Source organism: Amia ocellicauda, chromosome 3 (genome assembly GCF_036373705.1).
Source record: "Amia ocellicauda isolate fAmiCal2 chromosome 3, fAmiCal2.hap1, whole genome shotgun sequence".
NCBI lineage: Eukaryota > Metazoa > Chordata > Actinopteri > Amiiformes > Amiidae > Amia > Amia ocellicauda.
The window spans coordinates 38,233,739-38,260,532 of NC_089852.1; the positions used below are offsets into that span (position 1 = coordinate 38,233,739).

Here is a 26,794-nt window from a genome sequence, read left to right on the forward strand (position 1 = left end):
AGATGGTAAGGACGCTCGCCCAGTTCACCATCGCACTGGAGGAGATGCGAGAGAATGGGGAGAGTGCAAGTGAAGACCCTGGAGCCCGGGAGGAGGTGCTGGAGCGGAGCAGCGCGGAGGCCAATGGGAACAGCGGCGCGGGCTCCCCTCAGACCTCGAGCGAGGTTAGCTGTGCATGCATCACCCTGTAGCTGTCGAGCCCGGTGGGGCACCTCTCCAATTTTATCCAGATTCCTCAGTCAGGGGCAGCATGTGGCCAGTCAGCTTTTTGCAATTTGGTGCTCATTTTCCAAACACACACATACTCACTCCTCCTTCTTCCAAAAAACCCTGATTATCTCCACACAGAAAGGGGGATTGTGGAGAATTGTGAGGTGTCTTGTGTGTGGTTCGACAGATGAACGACCGGTATGACTTTCTCTTTTTTTCTCTTCTTTCTTTCATACTTATATATGAACACTTCCGGCAGCCATTGAATGATGTGCAATAGTCTTTTGCTTCCATAAATAAGTGCTTTACATGTGCATAGCTGACTGGAGAAACCACCCTGCTTTCTTCAGTTAATGCCTATTTGCTGCTGCATTTATTGATCATCTTGTGCGAGAATAATAATACTGCTAATGTTGTGATTTAATTAGTGTAATAAGGTTGTAAAGAGGGCTGCATTTCCAAATGCCCTTTAATGTATGAGCTTTTGTAGGAAAGGGGTGTTCGAAGCCAGGCACAGGTTGCTGCAAACTTATCTGGCGACTAGGTTGTTTGTCTTTATGCTGCATTATATAATAAACAATACATTTCATACACTTCTCCCCATCTCTCTTATCTCTGTCTTTACTTCTTTGTGTGTCTTTGCCCAACTTGCCACTTTTCTCATATCTCCCTCTTGATTGGTATTTTCACCCGCGATATTACTACTTCTGCTTAGGGATGTGGCTTATGTAAAATTGGAACTGATGAAACTGGAGCTGCATCTTTCATTGATCGCAGAGGAGACGAGGTCGGGGATGCTGCTTTCCTCTCGCTTTTTTTACTGCCTCATCTCTGTGTATTGTCATGATTTTGGCACACACTCGCCTCCCGTAGCTGTCACAGCCAGACTTGTTTGTGCGGATCCATCGGTCTGCACTCTGAAGGGCCAGCTTCCAGATTACTGTGTGAGTCCACGTCCGCTAATCTGATGAAAGGAGATTGCTCCCAGCTACTCCGGCTGTTGTAGGAGACACTTGGGAAGGTCCCCGGTGTCTGTAAGCTTATTACTTTGCAGGGGCTCATGGAAATCCACTGTCTCTCGCTCTGATTATTTTTTATTCTTGAGTACAGCATGTAGCAACAAGTGGGTTGTCTTTTGAAAATGCAGGAAACAAAAAAGAGGGTTCTTAAAAACAAAGCCATGGGCTTGTTTCACTGATTAGTTTTAAGTAGTATTCTTTAAGTATGTTTCTCTCTATTCAAATTTGATTCCTTCTGGCAATATGAATGCGCTTTTCCTGTTATCGCCCAATAGCAAGATGCTAGGTCTATTGAAAAATTAAGAAACTCTCTTGCGTACTTGTCATTAATTAAAGTGAGGGTATTGATCTTCCCGTTACAACTGAATGCATCATATTGTTAGGTGTGTTGCACTAGATTTGTGCAAAGTGCATTGTGCAAGTGTCCGTGTTGCAAAATGTGTATTGCCCCAGCCTTGGTCTTTGTGTATTGCCCCTGCCAGTGATGCATCTTTATGTGGAATGAACAACAGGGATGCCAGTATAAGCAATTTTGTTTATTTGTTTATTTATTTATTTAGTTTAGTTACTTATGTATTGAACTTTCTGTGTATGGGCTTGTGGTCCGGCATTGGGGTGCAGTGAAGACCCCAGTGAGTTTACCCTACCATGACCATTCCCACTGTGGGTGTCCATTCATTCTGTAAATCGGGGAGGTGTACAGGTTGGGTGATTTGTGTACTGATATTTAATGCCAAGCAATGTGATCGGCTCATTGGAGAATGCTTGGCGTCATGCCATGTGCCCTTGCCTTAGGCATGATTGCTTGTATGAGACCAATTTTTTTAACCAAAATCATTCATAGGGACATATAGGCTGTGGGCGCTGAATAAAACTCGAGAGAGTTTACTTGTCTGAGCACAGTCTTCCCTGTTTACTATACCGTGTCTTTAACCCACCTCCTTTTTTCTGGGCCAAGGAGAAGGGATCAGAGGCGCGTAATTGCAGCAGATTTCTCCAGAGTGGGTGGACTTATTTAAAGGATGTTTGATGCTTGTTGTAAAAACCCAGCAACCCGGCACTGCAGCAGTGCTGTCAATGCCTTTTGCTGAGTGAGGGAGATTAGCTGACGACAGTACCCATATAGAAATGCTAGGCAACTGGCTTCCACTTTCTCTGTTGAAATCCTGTTCTCTGTGCTCCTCTGCCTCGGGTTCTGCCGTTTTCTTCCCCATGAGGTTATTGTTCTGGCATAAGCATGTGTCATTATAGCATGATAAAAAAATGTATGCAGAGTTAATGAATGTGTATAGCACCTCAGTTGCCTAAAGTCTCCTCTTGAGGATCCGTACTCCAGCTAATAGAACATTTATTTTATTAAACCAATCATTTTCTCACCCTGGTGTTCTTATTGTATGTGTGATGTCATCATTATGGAAGCTGCTAGTCAACCACAAAACAGTGAAGGCTTTATTTCCCCTATATGTTTTTCTACATCATATTCCATAGCTACTGTGCCATCACTGTTGCATTTAACAATACAACTGTCATAGTTTTTTTCCCAAACGGGTATGTCATGCTAAAAATAAACCTTGAAACCAACTATCTGGTGTAGTGTTTGCAGTTAGACCACTGTAAGGAGCATCTCGAGTCCCTGAGCTGCACAGACTAAACAAGTGAAAAAACCCACACCACCAAAGCCAGCCGATGGAAGAGGGTGAACTGTCATCCTGTTTAGAACCCAGGGGAGTGTTGCCCATGGCAACACGTGCATTGGGCAGTGGGAACGATACCCTGTTCCACATAAACACACTATCCATCCGAAAGATAGAGAAGGAGAGCTGCATTATGTGTAACGAGTATCACACTTCATATATTTAATCATTGTCATCTGAGAAACCATTTTTACCTTCAGCATTCCATGTTAAAGGTAAAAGGGAAAACTTTGCTGATATTGTTATTAGAGTAATATTATTGGGATTATATCTGAACCCCCAAGCAATAAACCTGAAGAATTTCTCGAAAAGCATGCCTTGCATTCCATGTAATTATGTGTTTATACCTGCTTTAGTTAATATCAGGACCTGTTTAGAAAGGCCAGTGTTGGATTTCACATCCCTTTCCTACAAATGCAAAGCATTCCTTTCCAGAAACATAATTCGGGATGTTTAGTAAAGCCACACATAGTTACTTGGACCCAATGCATTTTTATGCAAGATACACTGACAGACTTCCAACTGGGAAATCATCACTGGCTGCAAAGTGGTAGATTGAAAAAACATTTGTATGTTTTTCATTACAGTCTAAATTAGGGCTTCCCGTTAGGGGAAATAGGAGCCTGACATTACACTGGCTCCATCTCTGATTGTTTGAACTCTGATGCTCCTATCATTAATTTACTGCAAGACTTGACCCCCTTTAATAAGATGTATTTATTAAAAAAATCTTTTCAAGCCTCCTCTTCAATTATTTTAGCTATATGCAGAGAAGTAGGAGGATTAATATGTTTGGATTAAGATTTTGGAAAGTGTTTACAAGCTGTTAATGAACTAAACCTTGTCAATGTGAACACAGCTTGCCCTGAATAGCAAATGAATCCCAGGGCTGCTGTCTCATTCATACCCATATCCGTTATGTGCAAAGGAGATACTTATGAAGACACCTTTGTATGCATCGTTTGGTTTGAAATGATGGCAATATTTAGAAAATGTATTTTTCAGTGTATTACAAGACATGTAAGGGTCAAGTAGCATTATAAGACTGTGTTCTTTCTATGTATGTCCCAGTCCCAGCTGTTTGAATTTAGTGTGAAAAAGAAACTGTTCTTATTTTTAATGGGACAACATTCGAAAGGTGTTGTGTATGAACAGATTCAGGTGCCTTCTTTCTACAGCTATCTGAAGGGAGTTAATTTTCCAACTACTTCAATATAAGCAAGGAAACCCAATGTGGCAGTTCACAATGTCAATGTCTTTATAGCCCTTGTTTATTATTTTCCAGATCTGATGTGTTGGTAGAATATGGGTACACCCTGAAATAAACGCGTAGAATACGGTTTATACCGAGTACGTAGTGACATGGCTGTTGCCAAATATGTTAAGTAGTGTTAACTAATTTTTAATGTGTTTCCTCTTGCTTTAATCTAAACAAGAGCAAAAAGGTCACATGACTGTTGGCTCCCTTTCCTACTTTGAGCATTAATCAATAAATCATTCACACTACTGAATTTTCCATTGCACCACAGGATTAGTATCAGCCATGCTGCCATGCAAATTCATTTGTGAAAGCATCCTCTCTGCTTAATCTGGTTGATTTTCTAAATAAAAACGGGATAATTGAAATCTCCCAAGGTATGATAATTTGTTTTTTTGGAATTAAACCATAGGTCATTTTTGTTTTAAGTAACTGGGATGTCTGTTATAATTCTATTTCAATCCCAAACCCTCTACTCCAGTCACAGTATTGTTAATTTATGTTAAAATAGCTGAAATATTAATGAGGCATGATTTATACACAGAACAGTACATACTATAATTTAAGTGATACTAAAAATCTAAGAATCTCTCTTTGTTCAAACCATTTTACTATCTAGAGGTGTTTCAGTGAATATAGTGGGACCATAAATTCCATAATTGGGTGGATTATAATTATAATTACAATTATAATTTGACAATGATCTTGGATTTATTGGAAAACAGTTGACTTTGATGGTACAAATTACTAGGCTGTTGCTCTACCATTTTCTAATTTAGGTTAGCTCATTCAGTGAGAGGAAACACATGAAAGGTTTTAATTAAATCTGTGTGGCAAGCCTACATTCAATTTGCCTTGCGAAATCCTGTTTTCATAACCTTCGCTGGTAAAGATGGTCTTTCACAGCATGTAGATCTACCCCAGTAACCTTGCAAGATTTCCATTGGAACATTTTCACAAGTTAATATTATACTTGGATAACACTTTCGAGATGCACTTGTTTAAATTGTATTTTGATGTGGAGCACCATGCTAGCTATTGGATAAATAGTATTTGCAGATGTATAAAAAAAACAACTAACCGAAAACATGCTATTCTGAAAATAGCAGTGGACGGTAATGCTTCCCTTTCTTGGTAATAATATAAGGTAATAAAACAAGTGGCAGTGAAGTTACAGTATGGTCCTCAGCAAACCTGCATTTCTTTTGCATTTACATTTTGACCTTTTCTATTGTTTTAACCATAAACCACGAGACCTCTATAAAAACACGATAGTTACAAAGCTCACAGGTGACAAACCTCACCAAAATACAAAATGCTAATTTGCACACTACCAAGAAACCAGGTGAATGACTTCAGTGTAACAGGGCAGGTATACACAGTTTCAGTGCCTTTTCTCTGATGCATTGTGGTAGTCTTAAATGGTCACCCACTGCCCCCAGATCTGGTTACGTCACAAAGTCAGCATGTGCTGTATGAGAGAGTACGGTGCGGTGCTCGGACAGGGGCCTTCTTTGTGAGAGTGTAGGAAGGACAGCTTCACGTCTCCCAGCAGCTGGGTGCTCTCTGGGCAATAAGATGCTGCACACAAGTGTCACATTCCACAGGGCGTTGTGAAGGAATCAAAATGTTGTGAAAGTTTTAGTTTGTTCTTGCTGTGGTTGTCTGAAGCCTGCGTTACAAACTGAGAGGTTGTGTGCCGCTCCGACACGATTTAACATAATATGTGCCTTGAAAGTTGCAGTGACGATCGCCGACTCCTGTGTGTATGAAAGATCTTTCCTGCGTGTGGGATCTGCAGCAGTGACGGCTTCTGTTGCTCATGCAAAAGCTAATGGAGTAGACAGAGGCCATCTGTCTTTGTGGGAAGTGTGTTTTGCTGTGAGTGTTGTCTTAAGCAAGCGGTCCTCTTTGCTGTGACCAGAAGGCAGTATAGGTGACTCAGACCTCTCTCTCACTATCCATACACGAGTTAATTGAGTCTCCATTTCCATCAGACTGCAACCATCAGTTTAGTTCTGCTCCTGTGTAGCCTTATATTAGGTTTGAAGGAGTCAGCAAGCATTTTGTTTCATTTAAAAAATATTTTTAGCACCTGCATAACCAGAGTTACATTTATGTCTAGCAATAAACATAACAGTAATGATTTTTTGAGGGTTTGGACTATTTTTCTTTTATGTTTTTTATGTTTTGTTAGTCACCCTGAATAGACATCTGCTAAGAAATATAATAATATGCCATATGAATAACGTCCTAATGGAAAGGGTCAGTGCATCTTTTCTTTTTTCTTTACTTCTGTGTATCAGAAAGTATTGTGTGAATAAAAAAATATATACAAGTGGACAATCAAAGGTTGCATTGCAAGCTAAGCAATAAACAGATACAAAAAAAATACTTTGGATTTAGAGATTGTTCCGTTTTGTTTGTATTTGTGTTAAAAAAAAAAAAAAAAAACTTTTGTACCCATTTGATCATAAAGGTTGTGTTAAAAGCAGACCATACACCCGATACATACATCGTTGTAATCAAGGCCACTATGGGTGGTTTGTTCTTGGGACTTAGTAGTCCCAGGGGGTGACGTATTAACGTGCAGGGAAGCACTGTGCTGAGAGAGTGTTTATGTTGCAGTTAGTGAACCAGGGAGGTCAGGGAGCCACCGTTGTTTGAGCTCCATTTCTTTTTATAAGCTGACTGCCTTCTGAACATGGGGAATAATCGCAAAAACAAACAAGAAGTGTTTCCTGGCCCTCTGTTTGGGTTAGATGAGATAGATATTTAGGGCTGTGTAAATAGAGGAATACGCACTGAATACACGACACGTTCTTTTTCCCATGTCCAGACACACATTTTTATTGAAATCCCTTCACAGGAAAACAAGACAAGACCCTTTCACGTTGTTTTAACTATATTTGGGAATTAATTTGTCCCACAGAACTGGGGGGGGCAAAAAGAGAGGGAGAGGGAGACAAATCAGATAGATGAGGTCTCTTGTTTTTTGCTTTTTTTATAGAATCTCAGGGCTCATTATTATTTATTTCGTAGCAGACGCACTTGTCCAGGGTGGCTTACAACATAAAACATAAAACAGTTGTCTTTTGATTTGAACTCTTATTACCACTGCTAGTTATTATCACTACAGTATAGACAATTCTCAAAAGTACCTTTATTTAATTTGAAGTTTATTTGTCATTGTAATTTATGCAACTATGAGGTATAGATGCACCAATATGTTGTCTATCCATAAAATCAGATATTAAAATAGAATTAATGAAATCAGTTTTTTGTTTGCTACCAGATTACACCTGTCTTCACCTGTGAAATGAACATGTTGCAAATGAGGATGTTAGCTGAGGAGGCAGGAGGGGTTGGTCTTCCATGCCTCACCCAAGCATCGCTGGAGATTATACAGAAAACCTTAATGACACAGGCCCGTGTGAGGGAAACGGAACAGAAAAAATATACATAAACAGGCTGTCGCTTTTTCTATTTCCTTCCTTTTCTCTTCTTGCTGTGGAATCCTCAGCTGCCTCACAATACAATAGCCATAGGACTACGACTAGAGATAGGAAGGATACTACAGTCCTAATAAGTACTTGTTTCTTCTCTTGAGTGGAACCCGCATAATGCAGATGGCATCTTATGTCTAACGTCTAACACTCAATCATCAGATCTGTTGGAAAAATACATCTGGAAGCGGGTTATTAAAATTCGGGTTATTAAATTCCAGTTAAAACATCCCCCCTCGGATGGGGTGACAGATGTACAGAGATTTGAGTCCTGTGATGGATGTTGAAGTTGCCATTGATATATCTATACAGCAAAGACGATCTTAAACCTTTGATGCCATCAGAATGATCCAGTCTGGGACCAAAATAGAGCAAAAGCTACAGCTAGCTGGGCCTCTCTGTGCTCCACCTGCTGCCTAGTGCTTCTCTGTTGCTTGGGGCTGATCTCTCCTCTCCAGCTGAGATGGCTAAAAGTAGAGACAGCTAATTCTGGAAATGTTTTTTGTTTTTTCTTTATCCCGTCTTTTTACCTTTTTACCTCAGTGGTGAGAAGCAGTGATAAATGTGTGCAAGACAGGGCTGGCGGATATCTGTACTAGTCCTGTTCATTTATAATGAACCTCTCCATCTGCTGCTGGTCTAGCCCTATGATTTTTTTTTACCTAGATGCTTTTTAATAGGTGCTTTTTTTCTTGTTCTTTTGTTTTTGTTTTGTTTTTATTTATTAGCAGACACCCTTACCCAGGGTGACAATTAACACAAAATTAACACATTTTGTAAAAGCCTTTCTACCAAACTGTAAATGGTACATTGATAATGCCCTACATTAAATACTTTAAATTAAGCTCTGGTGTGAAACATAGTGGAAGATGCTGAAGTGTCAGCAGAAATGTGCTAATGGTTACATCAGTGCTACGTGTCGTGTGGCCAAGCATGCTCAAGTAGGGAAATCGAGGCAATTATAAACAAATCAAAAATTCTCTGAAAAGCTAACCCTGTGCAAGTCCATACCTTTAAGGCAGGTGTGTAGCAGGGCTCAGTTTAGTGTTAAGGTTGGGACTGAGATGGACTAGATGGTTAGATTTTACCTGGTGGACCGATGAAGGGTAGGAATGTTCTTACTGTTGTTTTTGGCTACATTTGGAAGTAGAATGAATTTTAAGGGTTCCGATTACTTTGATTATACTATGGGTTGGGGGTACGGGTTGCCAATTTTGATTCTATGCTGACATGTCTACTTGATTTAACTAAGATGAGTTGACTGATGGACTAGCTTCAATATTTTGGTGTTCGCTAGACTGAGGATTTCAGTTTGCCTGTGGTCAGTAATTATATCATATGCGTAAACCTCTTGGACTTCATCTTACCCAAGCTGACGGCTTTAAATTGGTGAAGAATCAAACTTCTGTAGCTCTTTATAATTCTGTACATGTTCCAGGAGAGTGGCAGGCTGTCAGCAAGCTGTTATGAGTAATGGAGGTTTAATTTTATATTTTATCAACAAAGTGTATCAGCCTGCGGAGCGGGCCCCTGGGAGCGTCCTCATAGTCGGGCCCTGCTCCCCTGGTGAGGGACTGTGGGCCGGGAATGGTGGGAGAGGCCTGGGGCTGCGCTGAGCTAATGCCCCCAGTGACTTGATGGAGCCAAGGTTCTCCCAGGCTGACAGTTTCCTGTGCTAATGTAAATACATTCCCTGCTGTCTGACAGCACTGCCATTCACACTGGTGTCTCAGAGCAAGTGGTATGTTGTGTGAGATCTTCCCTTGATTGTTGCCAGAGGAGAAACAGCCAGACACACTCTAAACCAGCAAAGCATTAGGCAGACTCAGTCATTGGATTAAGCTTGTTAGCTGGCCTTAATTGATACTTCCTAGTTTTTCTTTTCTATCTCCCTTTCATGTTTGCTGCAGGGGTGTCTACCTAGAAAGATGAGCTCTAGGAGAGTACAAGTTGTCTTAACGGGACAAACCACCTCACAGCGCCTTTGCAGATGACCAATGCACACGCTTGTGTTCTAGCCTTCTAAAGCAGCTTGTTGTTGGCCTATAAGAATCACTTAAATCTCTTCTAATTGCAACTTCAATTTCAATTAAAGAGAAAGTTTATTTTTCTTACCAGCATGAGTGTGAAAATGTACAAGCATGCCATGATTAACAAAATGAAAACTCTACAACCATTCAAACCACTTGTTTAATTTATTTCCCCCTTTTGTCTGGAAATAGGACAAATACAGCAACTTGATTCCTGTTCACATTCAGAACACAATTTACTGTGTGAGGCAGCTTTGTTTCATTAACTTTTTTTTTTTTAACTAAAATTTTGAATCTCCAAATATGTCCCTCCTTTTTTGTCCCAGTTTAGTATTGGCCATTAGGAACTTCACTCCCCACAGCTACAACTTCTAAGTACTAGTCTGCAACGCTTACTCTCCATCTAGAAGTGCTAATATTGTGTCTCCTATTATTCTTTTGATTACATAATAACGCATTTAATTTTTCCTCTCTCTATCAGGATATGAGAAAACATGTTATGATGACACTCCTAGACACCGAGCAGTCCTATGTGGAGTCACTTCGCACTTTAATTCAGGTAAGAAAGATTCAAGTTTTGCTTCTGTATATATCAAGTTGTGAGCCTCTGTTATGACACCCACATGCCAGTATTTCTCCTGGGGAAACGCAGTGCAGATGACATTGGTAAGTGAGTTTCCCTGCAGGCTCTGTTTTGGCCTTTATGCAGCTTGACCAGACAATTTGTTTTTTTTTGTTTTGTCTTGTTTGAAATTTTGAATTCTGTTCACATTAGTAACACAAGGGATGGGGAAAAAATCTGGCTCTTCTGTTTGTGTCAGATGGCTGAGAACAAAAAAAGAAAAACATTTAATTTGTCAATGTATTGCCACTGGCACTTTCACAAATAATTGGTCAGTTTATTTACAGACATGTTATTTGCAGTCAAGAAAAAAGAGAAAGCGCTCTGTAATGGAGACATACAGATTTCCATTGCAAAAATCACAAATATATTTTTTATTCTGTTTTATTTAATGTTTTCATTAGAATCAGTTTGTATGAATGCTCAGGACACTGAATCAGTAGCCCCTAGGGTTGGGGGAGGTTAGAGTTCAACCCACCTGGCTCAGACACCTTTAGCACTTTTTTGTTTGCTTTCATTTGTCAGTATGTGCCGATCCCAGCGAGCTAGACGGTCGCAGATATCACAGATTCCCACCTCTGCGCTCGAACACATTAACATTCCAGGCACAATCTCCTGTTACGCAGGAACACACAGAAAGGCATGAATCTTTAATAAATTAATAGTAGAGAGCAGCCTGATGATTTCCTAAGCTTTTAGTGGACTGTACATTCCCTTTTCTGTATTTAACTGTCCCTGCCATCTTGCTGAGTGATGCACAGCCTTCGCAGTATTGCATAACACATTTACAAGGAATTTGTTATGCTACAAAAATGCCTGATGGTTGTATATTCTCTTTCTTTCTCATTCATTGAATTACTAGCCCGAGTGAGGTGGCATGCACTGTTGCCATGGGTACAGGGTGAGAAGCATTAGGCTGTGTGCTGTGCTGTCATGTTAGAATATTTTTATTTTTATTAGAGGTATAGGTGAAGGTGTCAATGGTCTGAAGCTAACATTTATATTGTTTTTATGGTCATCATTAGAATACGTTAGCTGAGGTTTGCACCAGCATTATGTTTAGGCATCAAATTACTGTTGTGGTTTGCGCTGAGCTAGGGCTGCAGTCCATTGGAAACTGCTGTGAAGGGTAGAGTTGAGTTTCTACTTAAGGTAACTTAAATGGGTATTGTTTCATATTGGGCATAGCCTCAAATTTTGGTGTTGCAGGGTTTCTGGCTACTTGCTATAAATAGGGTAGGTAACTTATTACTGTAAAGTGTCGATTCTTTCCAGAAAGTTCAGGATAAGTATGCATTATTTTGTTGCTAAATTAAGTTTATCCCTGTGCTGTCTGCCCGATTTAATGTTTAAGTAGTATTCAATGAAGGAACATGTGAAATACTAAGCTAATACCATGATTGTGGTATGTTTTAATTAGTGGAGTGGTAAAGGTATATGTGTGAATTGTGATTATGTATATATAAATGACCACCCTGACTGACACTATGTCCCCCAGAAGCCTTGGGGGATCACCTGGGGGGGGGGGGGGCATACACATGAGTTGAAAGGACTCCCCTGATTGTCTGGCTCCTGCATAAAGACAGGTTGCCAGCACAACTTGTTTGTGGGAGTGTCAGTGATCTGGAGGGAGTGAAAGGAGTGAGCAAACAAACAAACACTGGTAATGACCTTTATCTTATGGAATTGATCCCGATTGTGGATTATGGATTTGGATTATGGATCGACCTGTGTGCCACTGTTTCCCTAGACCTTGCTTATGGAGCCCAAGATGTCTTGAGCAACTCCACATAGTGTCTTAATAAGAACCCCCCAACAGTATCCCACATTGTTCTTAAGAGAAAACCCGTACAGTAGAGTGCTATCTCACTGCAGCAGCGTACATAAATGTGGTATTTAATAGCTACATCCCACCATCTGTCGGTTAAACTGACTGTCTTACAAGAAGTGATTTGCTCTTGCTCAACTAGAGATGAAATCATTGAACCATTCACTTTGAAGAGCGCAAACACAGAGCTGGTGTGACTGGCAGATACAAGGTCCCATTCAAGCAGCTGTAAGGGGTGTGGGGGGAGGACGGAGCCATGCGTGCACATGATGCTGCTGCGTAGGTTCTTGGCTCTAGAATGGCATCTGCCTCCTCCTGTCCTTGACACTCCTCAGGGTGCTGTGGTCAGTGCAGCTTGGTGAATGTGTCATTTATATGCTCATTAAAAGGCCCAGAAGTAAAATATGCAACTTTTTAAAAGCCAGTCCCTGCCATATGAATAGTGAAAGGATAAGCTTCCTTGATTGAACCCACAGGCATGTAGACATTGTTTTTTCAAGGACACTATATCCACAAGATTACTGGACAACAAGGCTATAATAGTCATCAAGAGATCTGTGACGGCCCCAGTTTACACCTGAGGCATCAGGGAAAGCAGGTGGAATTTCCCCAGAAAGTGTTTCTATACTGACAAATTGTACAGGAGAGCAGGCAAAGTCGTTTCAGGACACACATTTAATGAAAGGAAATTCCCTGAGTGCCCCAAGGGCCTGTAGAGCAGCAGAACATTACAATACAACCGATGCTTTGTTTCCAAATTTCAAAACAGAGGATATGAAAGAGACCGTGTTGTTTTGTGCATTTGTAGTTATGTAGTTCATATAGCAGAAGTGTTGGGTGGGAGGGCGGGGGGGGTGGAGCGGACTCTACCGTGATCAATTGAAATAAAAACAAAAATAAATCTTGGTGAGAAGGCCTTTTTAAGTCAGAAATGAAAGACAAGGTTCAGTTGTGGTGCTCCATGTTGATTTACAATTTGAAATTCCAAAATGAATAAATAAGCAAATTAGGTAGCTTCCAGTTATTCCCATCTGCTGGATTAATAAGGTATAGCACATCATCAACATGCAAAACATTACAACTGCAATTTTGACATCGAAATCAGTCTCCATATCTTCCAGCTTCAAACAGGGTGCTGGTTTTAACTAAACTAAAGTCACTACTGTGTCTTATGTAGTGTTCATTATCTGCTGCCTTTGTTTTCATTGCTCTCCTAGGGCTACATGAGGCCTCTGAAGCAGCCGGAGAACTCGTTCATCTGTGACCCCTCCCTGGTGGACGAGATGTTCTACCAGATCCCAGAGATCCTAGAACACCACGAACAGTTCCTGGAGCAGGTCCTGGTTTGTGTGCAGGACTGGCATGACAAGCAGAAAGTGGGCAACCTACTCATTGATTCGGTGAGCTACATTCTGGGGATTGTTTGTGTTTTGTTTCACCCATCCAAAAAAGGTGACATACAAGCTAGGACTGAGCTTCAGCTAACAGTTGTATTGAATCTGAAGGACAGGCCTGTAAGGAAAGAATGTTTATTCAGGTCAATGCCAACCCTCAGTGGTGCTCTGGGTTTCAATCCAGCAGAGCTCTTAATTGGCAATTTTTTCTCTTTATTGAACCCATTTAACCCCTTTCCCTGATGTAAAGCAAGAAAGCATTGAAAGAGACCTATGATGTCAGCAGGACTATGGCTTACTAAGACCAGAGCTGAGAAAGATTGATGTCTTTCATGACTGCCCATCGATTACAATGAAGTCCAATTAAGTGAGCATGCAGGGCTCCCCCTGTGAGAGGGACAGAAACAGTCCCATTACTCCCACTGTCTCCAGCCTTCCCCATCAGACTGTAATGTTTAGCTGTTTCTCCATAGTCTCATGTTTAAGGTCAGAAAGGAAGCATACAATTAACAATCCGCTAATGCACTCTGTGCTGAAAACAACCCCCCAACTGACACACACTTGAGATTGCATCATCGGCTCTCGGGCGGGGGGAAAAGGGATTCTTTTCAGGGTTAATTATCCATAATGCACCTAATTAAGATTGTCCATTTGCAGCTCCCCTCAAGAAAGCAGACTTGACGGGTCAGTGATGGATAGAAAGGGGTTCTGGTGCTGGAGTGGCAATGTTTAAATCTAGGTTGGAGCTGTCAGTGTCTACGAGGCCGAACACAGCCTAAGTGCATCTTGTTATTACTGGCCGTGCTCTGTTTTATATGTGTCAGTGGCTTAATGTGACAATGCCAGAGATGCTCTGTCATCTGCCCCCTGAAAAGCTGTTCCTTGACATCTATTTGATGCGGTCTACAGTGATTTCATACACCAAACACAACTACAGCACACGCCTTCAGGGCACTTGTTACAAATGGGAGCCTTTTTTTTTTTTTTTTTTTTTTTCTCTCTCTAGTGAAACCATGTTAGGGAAATTACCCAAGTGGCCCCTGAGGGAAGATGAAACTAATCATTTTTCTGTCAAACTGAACAAAACAATTATTGAAGAATTGTCACACTTGGCTTTTCAGTTTTGTTGCATTTTATCAGGCGGTGACGAGATTTCGTCATTGACATTAGATTGAGATCATGGCTGTGACATTCATATTAAAACATTCTGAATGAGTGTCTTATTCTACAATGACAATAATATGCTCTCATTAATTAACAGTATCTGAGATGAGAGGAAATCACTTTGAATAGAACTCTTAACTGCCCCATGTAGACGAGAAAGAAAACCATTATGGTTTATGTAGATTTCTCCACTGGAGTGTTACTATCCATAAACTTACATATATATATATATATATATATACAGTGAGGGGAAAAAAGTATTTGATCCCCTGCTGATTTTGTACGTTTGCCCACTGACAAAGAAATGATCAGTCTATAATTTTAATGGTAGGTGTATTTTAACAGTGAGAGACAGAATAACAGCAAAAAAATCCAGAAAAACGCATTTCAAAAAAGTTATAAATTGATTTGCATGTTAATGAGGGAAATAAGTATTTGATCCCCTATCAATCAGCAAGATTTCTGGCTCCCAGGTGTCTTTTATACAGGTAACAAGCTGAGATTATGAGCACTCTCTTAAAGGGAGTGCTTCTAATCTCAGCTCGTTACCTGTATAAAAGACACCTGTCCACAGAAGCAATCAATCAATCAGATTCCAAACTCTCCACCATGGCCAAGACCAAAGAGCTGTCCAAGGTTGTCAGGGACAAGACTGTAGACCTACACAAGGCTGGAATGGGCTACAAGACCATCGCCAAGCAGCTTGGTGAGAAGGTGACAACAGTTGGTGCAATTATTCGCAAATGGAAGAAACACAAAATAACTGTCAGTCTCCCTCGATCTGGGGCTCCATGCAAGATCTCACCTCGTGGAGTTTCAATGATCATGAGAATGGTGAGGAATCAGCCCAGAACTACACGGGAGGATCTTGTTAATGATCTCAAGGCAGCTGGGACCAAGAAAACAATTGGTAACACACTACGCCGTGAAGGACTGAAATCCTGCAGCGCCCGCAAGGTCCCCCTGCTCAAGAAAGCACATGTACAGGCCCGTCTGAAGTTTGGCAATGAACATCTGAATGATTCAGAGGAGAACTGGGTGAAAGTGTTGTGGTCAGATGAGACCAAAATCAAGCTCTTTGGCATCAACTCAACTCGCCGTGTTTGGAGGAGGAGGAATGACCCCAAGAACACCATCCCCACCGTCAAACATGGAGGTGGAAACATTATGCTTTGGGGGTGTTTTTCTGCTAAGGGGACAGGACAACTGCACCGCATCAAAGGGACGATGGACGGGGCCATGTACCGTCAAACCTTGGGTGAGAACCTCCTTCCCTCAGCCAGGGCATTGAAAATGGGTCGTGGATGGGTATTCCAGCATGACAATAACCCAAAACCCACAGCCAAGGCAACAAAGGAGTGACTCAAGAAGAAGCACATTAAGGTCCTGGAGTGGCATAGCCAGTCTCCAAATACTTATTTCCCTCATTAACATGCAAATCAATTTATAACTTTTTTGAAATGCGTTTTTCTGGATTTTTTTGTTGTTATTCTGTCTCTCACTGTTAAAATACACCTACCATTAAAATTATAGACTGATCATTTCTTTGTCAGTGGGCAAACGTACAAAATCAGCAGGGGATCAAATACTTTTTTTCCCCACTGTGTGTGTGTGTGTGTATATATATATGTGTGTGTATATATATATGTGTGTGTATATATAAAAAATGCATTTACTTGAGTACCAACAGTTGCAGTCTCTCTTGTCCTCATTATAAGGGCTTCTTTGTTCACAAAATAAACACAGCTCAAACAATGCCACTTGTTACCAGGGTCAGGAATGCTTCTGATTGGTTGCTCCCAGTTTAAAATGCAGCAAAGTAATTGTGCTGTGAATTTGGAAAGGAAAAATATAAAGTGAAGGAAACCCATTTTGGCGGAATAATTTAGACAGTCCGGAAGATATTGTCAACAGTTCTCCATATCAGCCCATTAAAGTCTATTTGTGTATGTTTTAAATGAACTGGTATGTTATGGGAACAAACTGTGCAGCGGTTTGACTGAGGCAGCAGAGCCTCCTGCTAGATTAGAGGAATGTCTTTTTTTGTTTTGTTTCACAAGAGCACAATTGTAAAGATCTCTTATCCCCTTTAACCTTTATAATCTAACCCAGGAGTAAATAATGATATGCCATGAAATATCTTTACAAAGCATTTCTAGCTCTGTTGCTGTGTTTTAATTCACAGTATTTATGCACAGTCCAAACATACTAAACTAGTCCAGGATTTATAAATGTTTAATAAGAGACTGAAATTGTGATCATGAGTTTATTTGACATGAGTGTCCATGTCTGTGCTATTGTAAGAGGCAGAGCCATGTCAGACGTTGTAGTCAGTTCTTTTAAAAGATAGAACCAGTCTTGCCAGCGTCTTTTAGTACAGAAAGCTGTGTTGTTACGTGGAGTATGTCTGCGCTTGCCAGGTTGTAACCAGACTGGTAATACACAGCTCTTAACGTCACTGTAATGTGTCTGAGCCAACAAACTGGTTGCTGCATCAGTCTTTGAAAACAGAAAGCCTTACCCATTTTCCAGCACTATTTTTTTCTGATTGTTTCCTTGTTTATTTACAAGTGTAAATTTGCATGTTTTATTGATTCTCTCCCAATTGTTAAGCTGTTTGACTCCCCATTGGCTCAGGAGGGATGTAAACAGCATACGGACAAACACCGGCACACTGTGCGCATCTTTCTGTTCTTCCAGTCCACAGTGCGAGAAACGGCTGAGCTGTAGCTCTATGAGAAGAGCAAATGCAGCTCTCTCTTCAATGACGCCATCTTAGGCGCTGATGACATCTTAAGCACTACCTGACCTGTTTCCAAATCACAGAGCCCTGCACGTCAAGATCGCACAGCAGCGCCCTGACACCCGCACCACACTGCGCAGAGCGAGCCGCTGAGAGGGAAGCAGGTCACAATGAGTCACACAGATGTGCTCACTGATGAGAACAAATACAGATGCCATTTGCCATTTTATATGTGCTTTATATACTAAAGTAGAGCAAGATAATTGAAGCTCTCTGAGGATAGAGAGGTTTAGCTGGGAAGTGCGGTTCATTCATCAGCTATAATATCACTGCCGGTGTGTTTTAAAAAATAATATATAATAATATTTATAGTTTGAACAGTTGTTAAGCTGGTTGTGCAATTCAAACAAAATGTCCGTCATAGGACGGTGACAGACAGGTAATATTAATGAAAAACAAATGCCTGACATTAGTGTTGAAGTCTGTGGTGATCAAACGTTTAAATAAAATACCTCAATTACTAAGCTTGCCTAGAAGATGACAAAAGCAATACATTTACAGTGAGGGAAAAAAGTATTTGATCCCCTGCTGATTTTGTACGTTTGCCCACTGACACAGAAATGATCAATCTATAATGTTAATGGTAGGTGTATTTTAACAGTGAGAGACAGAATTACAACAAAAAAATCCAGAAAAACGCATTTCAAAAAAGTTATAAATTGATTTGCATGTTAATGAGGGAAATAAGTATTTGATCCCCTATCAATCAGCAAGATTTCTGGCTCCCAGGTGTCATTTATACAGGTAACGATCTGAGATTAGGAGCACTCCCTTTAAGACAGTGCTCCTAATCTCAACTCATTACCTGTATAAAAGACACCTGTCCACAGAAGCAATCAATCAATCAGATTCCAAACTCTCCACCATGGCCAAGACCAAAGAGCTGTCCAAGGATGTCAGGGACAAGATTGTAGACCTACACAAGGCTGGAATGGGCTACAAGACCATCGCCAAGCAGCTTGGTGAGAAGGTGACAACAGTTGGTGCAATTATTCGCAAATGGAAGAAACACAAAATAACTGTCAGTCTCCCTCGGTCTGGGGCTCCATGCAAGATCTCACCTCGTGGAGTTTCAATGATCATGAGAACGGTGAGGAATCAGCCCAGAACTACACGGGAGGATCTTGTTAATGATCTCAAGGCAGCTGGGACCAAGAAAACAATTGGTAACACACTACGCCGTGAAGGACTGAAATCCTGCAGCGCCCGCAAGGTCCCCCTGCTCAAGAAAGCACATGTACAGGCCCGTCTGAAGTTTGCCAATGAACATCTGAATGATCCAGAGGAGAACTGGGTGAAAGTGTTGTGGTCAGATGAGACCAAAATTGAGCTCTTTGGCATCAACTCAACTCGCCGTGTTTGGAGGAGGAGGAATGACCCCAAGAACACCATCCCCACCGTCAAACGTGGAGGTGGAAACATTATGCTTTGGGGGTGTTTTTCTGCTAAGGGGACAGGACAACTGCACCGCATCAAAGGGACGATGGACGGGGCCATGTACCGTCAAACCTTGGGTGAGAACCTCCTTCCCTCAGCCAGGGCATTGAAAATGGGTCATGGATGGGTATTCCAGCATGACAATGACCCAAAACACACAGCCAAGGCAACAAAGGAGTGGCTCAAGAAGAAGCACATTAAGGTCCTGGAGTGGCCTAGCCAGTCTCCAGACCTTAATCCCATAGAAAATCTGTGAAGGGAGCTGCAGGTTCGAGTTGCCAAACATCAGCCTCGAAACCTTAATGACTTGGAGAGGATCTGCAAAGAGGAGTGGGACAAAATCCCTCCTGAGATGTGTGCAAACCTGGTGGGCAACTACAAGAAACGTCTGACCTCTGTGATTGCCAACAATGGTTTTGCCACCAAGTACTAAGTCGAAGGGGTCAAATACTTATTTCCCTGATTAACATGCAAATCAATTTATAACTTTTTTGAAATGCGTTCTTCTGGATTTTTTTGTTATTATTCTGTCTCTCACTGTTAAAATACACCTACCATTAAAATTATAGACTGATCATTTCTTTGTCAGTGGGCAAACGTACAAAATCAGCAGGGGATCAAATACTTTTTTCCCTCACTGTATATATTTTATTCATGGATTTAGTATTCTCTTTTTTTCTCTCTGTGGAACGGATGTAGAATTCCCTGAAAAGAGATGGATAATTCAACACAATTCTTCAGGAGATGTGGAAGAAGATTATTAAGGATGAGACAAACACTGACGATTCCCCTTGATAGGGGAGATCAGATGGGGATTATGTGTTGAGTGGCATGATCCTTCACCAGGCGGGCTCGATACTTTGAACACATGCCAGTGCTCAATTGTTGCTAATAAGGCCTCAGCCACACTTTCCCTTTTAAGTCACGTGCCAGGCTGTTGTAGTAAGCTGGAGGGAATGTTGTTGATAGTCGGCTGCTGTAACATTTGCATGCAACATGGGTCTGCTCATGTACCGAGAGGTGCCGTAGAGGTGCATTGGAAATCAATTGGCGATGAAAGGCCGTAGCTCTTCTCCCTACATGGTATAAGTGAGCATCATCAAAAGACTGCAGGGATATGTATATTTCATTCATCTTTCCAAAAAGCTTCAGACGTAAACCACAGATTTGTTCTGTAGAGTAACATGCCCTTTTCTCCTGTATATCATATCCTAGACATACAAATATTTATTGTACGTTGTATTTGTTTGATTTTATAATTAGTAGTGTGTTTTTAAAATACAAATGCTACAGCTTTTTGTCCTTTTAAACATATAGTCGATCATGTATTAGTTATGACTTGCATATTTCAAATTATATCCCGATGGTACAATGGTTTCAGGGATCTGCTAATGACTAAACTTCTGAAAATCAACTGGAACTACTTCTGTTTATTCTACATTGAACTCTAATAAGGCATTGTTTTCTGCTTGTATCTTTTCTTAAACAGTTCTCCAAGGACATACTAGCGAATATTTATTCAGCGTACATTGACAACTTTCTGAATGCCAAAGATGCTGTGAGAATAGCCAAGGAGGCCAAGCCTGCCTTCCTCAAGTTCTTAGAGGTGAGTCTGTCACTTCAAAGTGAATTCTCAAAGCTTCACTTTTGAGTTGTGAATGTTAAGATGTTTTTCAGAAGCAGTTATTTCTTATAAATCTTAAACGTTTGTTGAAAACTTGCATTTCCTATTTTATTTTGTTATACTAAATATGTTGAGTAGTGGAAAACTATGGATGGAATTACTTTTGATCCCTGTTTAGTGTGTGTAATCAAGTAGAGTGTAGAGCTACAATTTGACTCCTGTGTTTTTTGTCTTAAAATTAAACTTTTTAACCCATCATTATTTTTAATTAAATTTCTAACTATTTTTTCCTGATTGGTTCTTAGGAATAAATGTTCATTAATTTAACTTTCCACTTTTAACTTTTAACTTTTAACTCCAGTTAATTGTATGAGGCACAGTGCCATCTGTTGGGTGTATTTTGAAATTGCACACAGGGCTGTCCTGTTGATATTTTAGGACTCGATATAGGCTACTTTGGTAATGCTAGGTTTAATTTTGCATGCAGGCAAAGGTAGGAATTACTTTCAGTTATATGAAGGTTGTTTCTTAATGGTTATTTTGACAGTTTATCTACATTTTGCCTAATCACTAAATACGAGGTTCAGACTAGGGTTAGACTTTGTGTTGGGACAAGGTTCAGTTAGATTTTCCAGCAAGTTTGCAGTTCTACTGGGTTAACGGATTGGGTGTAGCTTTAACATTTGGCATTGGCAAGGATGAGGTTTCAGATTGCTAGTGGGTCATTCCTTAAAGTAATGTCATATGATTAAACCTCCTAACCACATCCTACCAGAGCTGAAAACCTCAGATAGATCAGCTTTGAACAGCACTGTTGTAAGGGGCAGATCGTTGTTTAGCCTGGGGTTACCTGGGGTTCTTATCTGCAGTGTGGTATGAAGGCTGTGACACCCATTCTTCTTGGCTGTTTCCCATTGGCAGCAATGCACACGGGAGAACAAGGAGAAGCAAGCACTGTCAGATTTGATGATCAAGCCAGTCCAGAGGATTCCCCGCTATGAACTTCTTGTAAAGGTGGGTTTTGTTTTCTGAAGGTGTCCTGCTTGCCTGGTTGATGATGGTGCAACAATGCTAGATCTGTCTAAAAGGTGCAAATTATACTGAAAATGATTTCACTGTTCAAATTCTGAAATGGAATGGCAACAACCAAAATGCTCCCAGAGAGAGCCTTTAGTTCCCTCCAAAGATTGACCACGATTGAAACTACAGGAGAATTGACTGAATAGTGGCCACAAATCTAGGCATCCCAGTCCCAGCTTTCCGATTTGTTTTTGCTCCACTGAGCTTTCGGTTACTTTGTCGAATACTTAATTGATCTTTTTAAAATATCAATTTGACCACTTTATTGGTTTTAAGCTCCTTACAATCTGCAACTCTTAGATAACTTATAAAAATGTGTACATCACATGAGATTCCCAGCTGTTGAGGTCGAACTGAAAACAATTCAAGTGGTCAAATAAGCCCAATTAATAGTTCAACTGAGGGTGGATCTCCGAACAAGGTTTAGAAAGGTCTCGTGGCAGCGCTTTCTTGTTTTTATGGCCTTCATTTCACAGCAGCTAGGAAATGACCTTCAAACTTCTCCTCTGATTGCCTCGAGGGATCCTTGTCTTATTGGCTGATCTATGACCCTGGCTTATGGTTTGGGTTCAGAGAGAAGCTGTGTCACTCCCCATTGCCCTTAAAAAAAAAAAAAAAATGAAACCAATTATTTGAGGAATGTGTATAATAAAGCCTGTAAGCTTTTGTTCGACTCGGAGGCTGATCATCTGCAAACTATTCCTGTATTGGGATTATGTCACTGGGAATACACTCCATGCACTGCAGCTGGGTTATGGCAGGATGGCTGCTGAGGGATATAGTTACAGAACATGATTATTAACACATGTGACCTATATTTGCATTACATTTCCTTTTTTTGTAAACAAATGAAAAAATAAAAAGCCCAACATATCATGATCTCGGCGTACGGATCATATTATAATATCTTTGTAGCTGGTCTTGTCTATAGAAGAAAATACCAGAGCAAACCAATGAATGACTGTTGAAACAATGGGTGACATGGAGAATATGAAATATGTGTGTGTACCGTTTAGTATTTGCTGGTAACAAGGATATTCATATTTTTTTCTGCACTACCGAATGGATGTAATTATTTAGTCTTGTAGGCCGTCTGTCATTGATTAGCTTGTAGGTTCTCTTTATATTTCACAACCGCCGTAGATTACATTGGCCACAGAGCACATATAATAAATTGTGGTTAGAGCCCAGGCTATTTATGGTACCCAGTATTTCATAGAGTTATCTGGAAATTAGTGGTTTTGGGGGTAAGTGAAACAATCTTACAAGCCACAAACTGACATCGGTATGAGTCTTTGCGCTAAAAGATCAAATAAAACCTTGACTTTATTGTATTTAAGAGCCATGGCAGCCCTGGGTGCTCAGAACGCACAGAGATGGGCCAATTAGGGAAGTGCGCGAGTCAGTCTCGGTTTGGCTCAAGTGTCTGTCTTTTGTGAGCTGTGATAAAGCTGTATCTGGACTGGAATGAACCGTTCCTGGTGTCATGTTGTGTGAAGTGTCACCCCAGGGATTTTCCACATGCTACCTTCCCCTTGAGCTCTGCTGTTGGTCAGGAGCGGTCGTTTTCTGGCCAATGCCAAAAACCGTTGACTGTTCCACAAATTGCAAATTACAAACATGTACCCTATTGTGTTTTTATGATGACTTGGAGAAAGTAGCTTCTGATAGTGAATTAAGACTCAATAGGGCACGTGTAATTAACAGGTACGTCAAAGTTTCAATATGGTCTAAGCTTCTTTCCTTGCTGGAAGTGTTGCTGTGCTTGTAGGCCCCTGTTTAAAACCTATGCATGTGTGTGTATGGATTGCAGGACCTATTGAAGCACACCCCCGAGGACCACCCGGACCACCCCTTCCTCCTGGATGCGCAGAGGAACATCAAGCGCCTGGCTGAGAGGATCAACAAGGGCCGGCGCAGTGCGGAGGAGGCGGAGAAGGAGACACGCGTGTTGCAGGAGATTGAAGCGCACATCGAAGGGGTGGAGAATGTAAGGCATCTGGCACTTACTTGTCTTGAATTTTCCATGCTGTTGGATTTGCTCACAAATCAAAACAAGTAGCACTGAATTAGGGAGTTCTGTCCATTTATAATGATATCAGTGTATTGATTTAAGATTTTAACTGTTGGAAAAATGGTAGGACTGGTGCTGTATTCCCTATACCATAGTTGTATCGAAAGAAGCTTGACTGGCGTTTACATAACATTTTACGATTTCTCATGTAGAGAGTTACACTGTACCATTTATACAAGCAAAATTAACTATATAGATCTAAATATTTTTGTTTTCCCCAACAGCTTTTAAACCCTCAAAGGAAGTTTCTAAGGCAAGAAATGGTGGTCGAAGTGGTAAGAACCTTTTTGAGTTGGAATTGAAAGGATGTGACAGACAGATTATTTGATCAATAGTGTTTTTTGCCTTTGATTTTATTAAAGGAGATTCTCTGAGTGTCACTGTCTCTTCCCTGTGATTCATAAATTGATGACCTCTTGACTGATACAATCGTAGTATTGTAGCTCAAGGGAAAGACAAAATAACACTCCATATTTGAGAAGTGAGATGAAAGAAGAAAATAATAAGGAAAATAAACGATTGTCAACACATAGAGTGCTCTGTGTTTGCTTTATGAAATCCCCCAGGTGAACTGTAGGACTTCATACAGTAATATTTACCGAAGGAAAATTAACTTCAGTCACACATTTTTCACACAAGATTTCAAAACAACAGACAAAATATTCTACTGGAAATAAGAAAATATCGCCTGCAGTTTCTTTTTAGTGATGTGAGCTAGAGGAGGAGAGTGGAGGAGAATAGACCATGTGAATGTGAATGAACCTGAGCTGTATATTAAAGTAACATCTCCTGTTCTCCCACTGTAGAAGACAGTAGGTGGTAAGAAGGACCGGTCCTTGTTCCTGTTTAGTGACCTACTGATCTGCACAACACTGAAGCGGAAATCTGGCTCCCTACGTCGCAGCTCCATGAGTCTGTAAGTCCCTCTGGCTGTTGCTCAGTCACACACCTCCAGTCTGCCAGTCTAGTCCAGTCCACTGTGGTGGTTTGTCACACATGTACTGAGGGTAAACTGTCACACAGACCTTCTGCTTAAGGATCCTAAGAAGTCTGTGTAGTTGTGCAGAATTGAGCAGCCGGATTATTAGACTGGATCTTTTAATTTCATAGTATTATCTCACTCCCTGAAGAGGAGATTTGTGTTTGTGTGTGTCTGTGTATTCAGGGAGAGTATGTTTCTCAGTAAGTATCTCTAAGGATTTGCTCTGATGAGTTTTTCAACTTTAACCCTAATTAAACTAGTCGTATTTACCAATGGGTATTCTTGCTTTGAAATCGAAATCTCTGAGTGGGATAAAAGAGCACAGAAGTGTTTCTAGCCACTGGATTAATCTAGCTGTAGTAAATGGCTGGGGTCAGTCTTGTTTAGGAAGAAATTAGTCTTGGTGTTACCACTGGGAGCAAACGAAAATATAAATCGCAGAAGTAATATGCATGTTCAAATATTTTCAGAGTACTGGAGTCCAGTAGTACTAGGAAACGTCACTGAAAAGATAGAAAAGACATTCAGCATCTTAGAATCCCATTCAAATGTGTAACAACCTATCGACTCCTGCTACAAACGAGTTTGAGAAAAGATGTTGCCAGAATTGTTGATAAATAACAGTAATGCATCCCATGAAAGGCTGGGTTGTGTCTTGCATTCCCCAGTTTCCTACAATCTGTCCATCAAATCCAGCTGGCTTGTGTGAGGAAATGTAAGCAGTGGTAGAGCTGGGGGGCACATGCGTTATTCATGAGGCACTTCAGTTCAGAGTAGCGGAGCTCCCTCTAGCGTTTATTCAAAGTAACTACATTCTCTCTTCTCTCTCTACAGCTATACAGCAGCCAGCGTTATTGACACTGCCAGTAAATACAAGTTCCTCTGGAAACTGCCTTTGGAAGATGTGGAAATGGTAAAAGGTAAGGCGTGTTTGACAAGGTTTCTTGGCTGCAGCAGACGCATCATGCAAAAATATGTTCAGGGCTAGGAGTTATACATTGTAACCTATAGATACAACATCGACTGCCAAAAACAGATCGGAATATTAATATTAATACTGCTGTGAGAGGATTCCCAGTGCTTTGCTTCAAGGTGTGAAGCAGAGGTGGTTTTCACGGGAGCATGTTGTATTCATACAGTAAAACACCATCCAGTTTCACTGCCTGGTCTCTTAATACCTTAAACACTATTTGACTGGCATAGAAAACTGTCCTGAGCCTTCGTGTCCACCTCCTCTCCTCCCCGCCAGGCACCTCTCAGGCTACCAACCGCGAGAACATCCAGAAGACCATCGGCCGGCTGGATGAGGACCTGAGCACGCTGGGCCAGATTAGCAAGCTGTCCGAGACCCTCAGCTTCCCTCATCAGGTGAGCCCTGGGTGGAGACTACACTGTCTTCGTCTGTGGTGGAAAATTCCCCTATGGCATGTCTCCCTTTTGTGTAGAGGGTCGGAAAGTGTGTCCCAGCTGGAAACAATCAATATTTAGGGTGAAGGGGTTCTTTACTTCAGGAAGGGGAGTGACGTGTGCGCCTTGGTGTAATTTTACCCGAATCAGAGCCTGGACGATGTCATCAAGGACCTGATGGCTGCCGTCCATCGCGAGCTGGCCGAGAAGCAGTCCCTGTCGTTCAGTATGACCTTCCTGCCGACCAAACTGGAGCTGACCACTGCCTCGGCTGAGAACAGCTTCATCTTTGAGTTCACCGCCCCGGATGCTCGCGGCAACTTCGAGCAGGCCTTCGAGGATGCCAAGAAGAAACTCGGTGTGTTGGGATTTTTACAGAACGATAGACAAAACTTTAGCAGTATTCGCTAAATACATCATGAATTTAATAATCTCGTATCCTCTTCAGAATGCTTAGAAGTCCATATGGGTTAAGATTCTTTATTTATTTTTCTCAGTACAGTCCAGTTCAATAGCCCCTGGTTGGTACTACAGACTCCGTAATGCAGGGAACCTGTTCACTAAAGTGCTAAAACAAGAGAAAAGTTTCTCTAACCAAAAATGCAGCTGTCAAGTGATTTGTGATCCCTGCTGTGTTTTTTTCTCCTCATTTATTTGTCTGT

The 26,794-nt window shown here is 41.1% G+C and overlaps 1 protein-coding gene across 1 annotated transcript in view; it reads left to right on the forward strand.

The window, feature by feature from the left end:
* arhgef17 (Rho guanine nucleotide exchange factor (GEF) 17) overlaps positions 1-26,794 on the forward strand; it is an 81,218-nt gene that overhangs the window by 46,191 nt on the left and 8,233 nt on the right. Inside the window, exons 2-11 of the mRNA XM_066699336.1 lie at positions 10,199-10,276; positions 13,385-13,567; positions 20,455-20,571; positions 21,511-21,603; positions 23,483-23,659; positions 23,968-24,018; positions 24,550-24,659; positions 25,560-25,645; positions 25,975-26,093; positions 26,283-26,490. Coding sequence (XP_066555433.1) covers positions 10,199-10,276; positions 13,385-13,567; positions 20,455-20,571; positions 21,511-21,603; positions 23,483-23,659; positions 23,968-24,018; positions 24,550-24,659; positions 25,560-25,645; positions 25,975-26,093; positions 26,283-26,490 — 1,222 coding nt within the window. The remainder of the gene's footprint in view (positions 1-10,198; positions 10,277-13,384; positions 13,568-20,454; positions 20,572-21,510; positions 21,604-23,482; positions 23,660-23,967; positions 24,019-24,549; positions 24,660-25,559; positions 25,646-25,974; positions 26,094-26,282; positions 26,491-26,794) is intronic.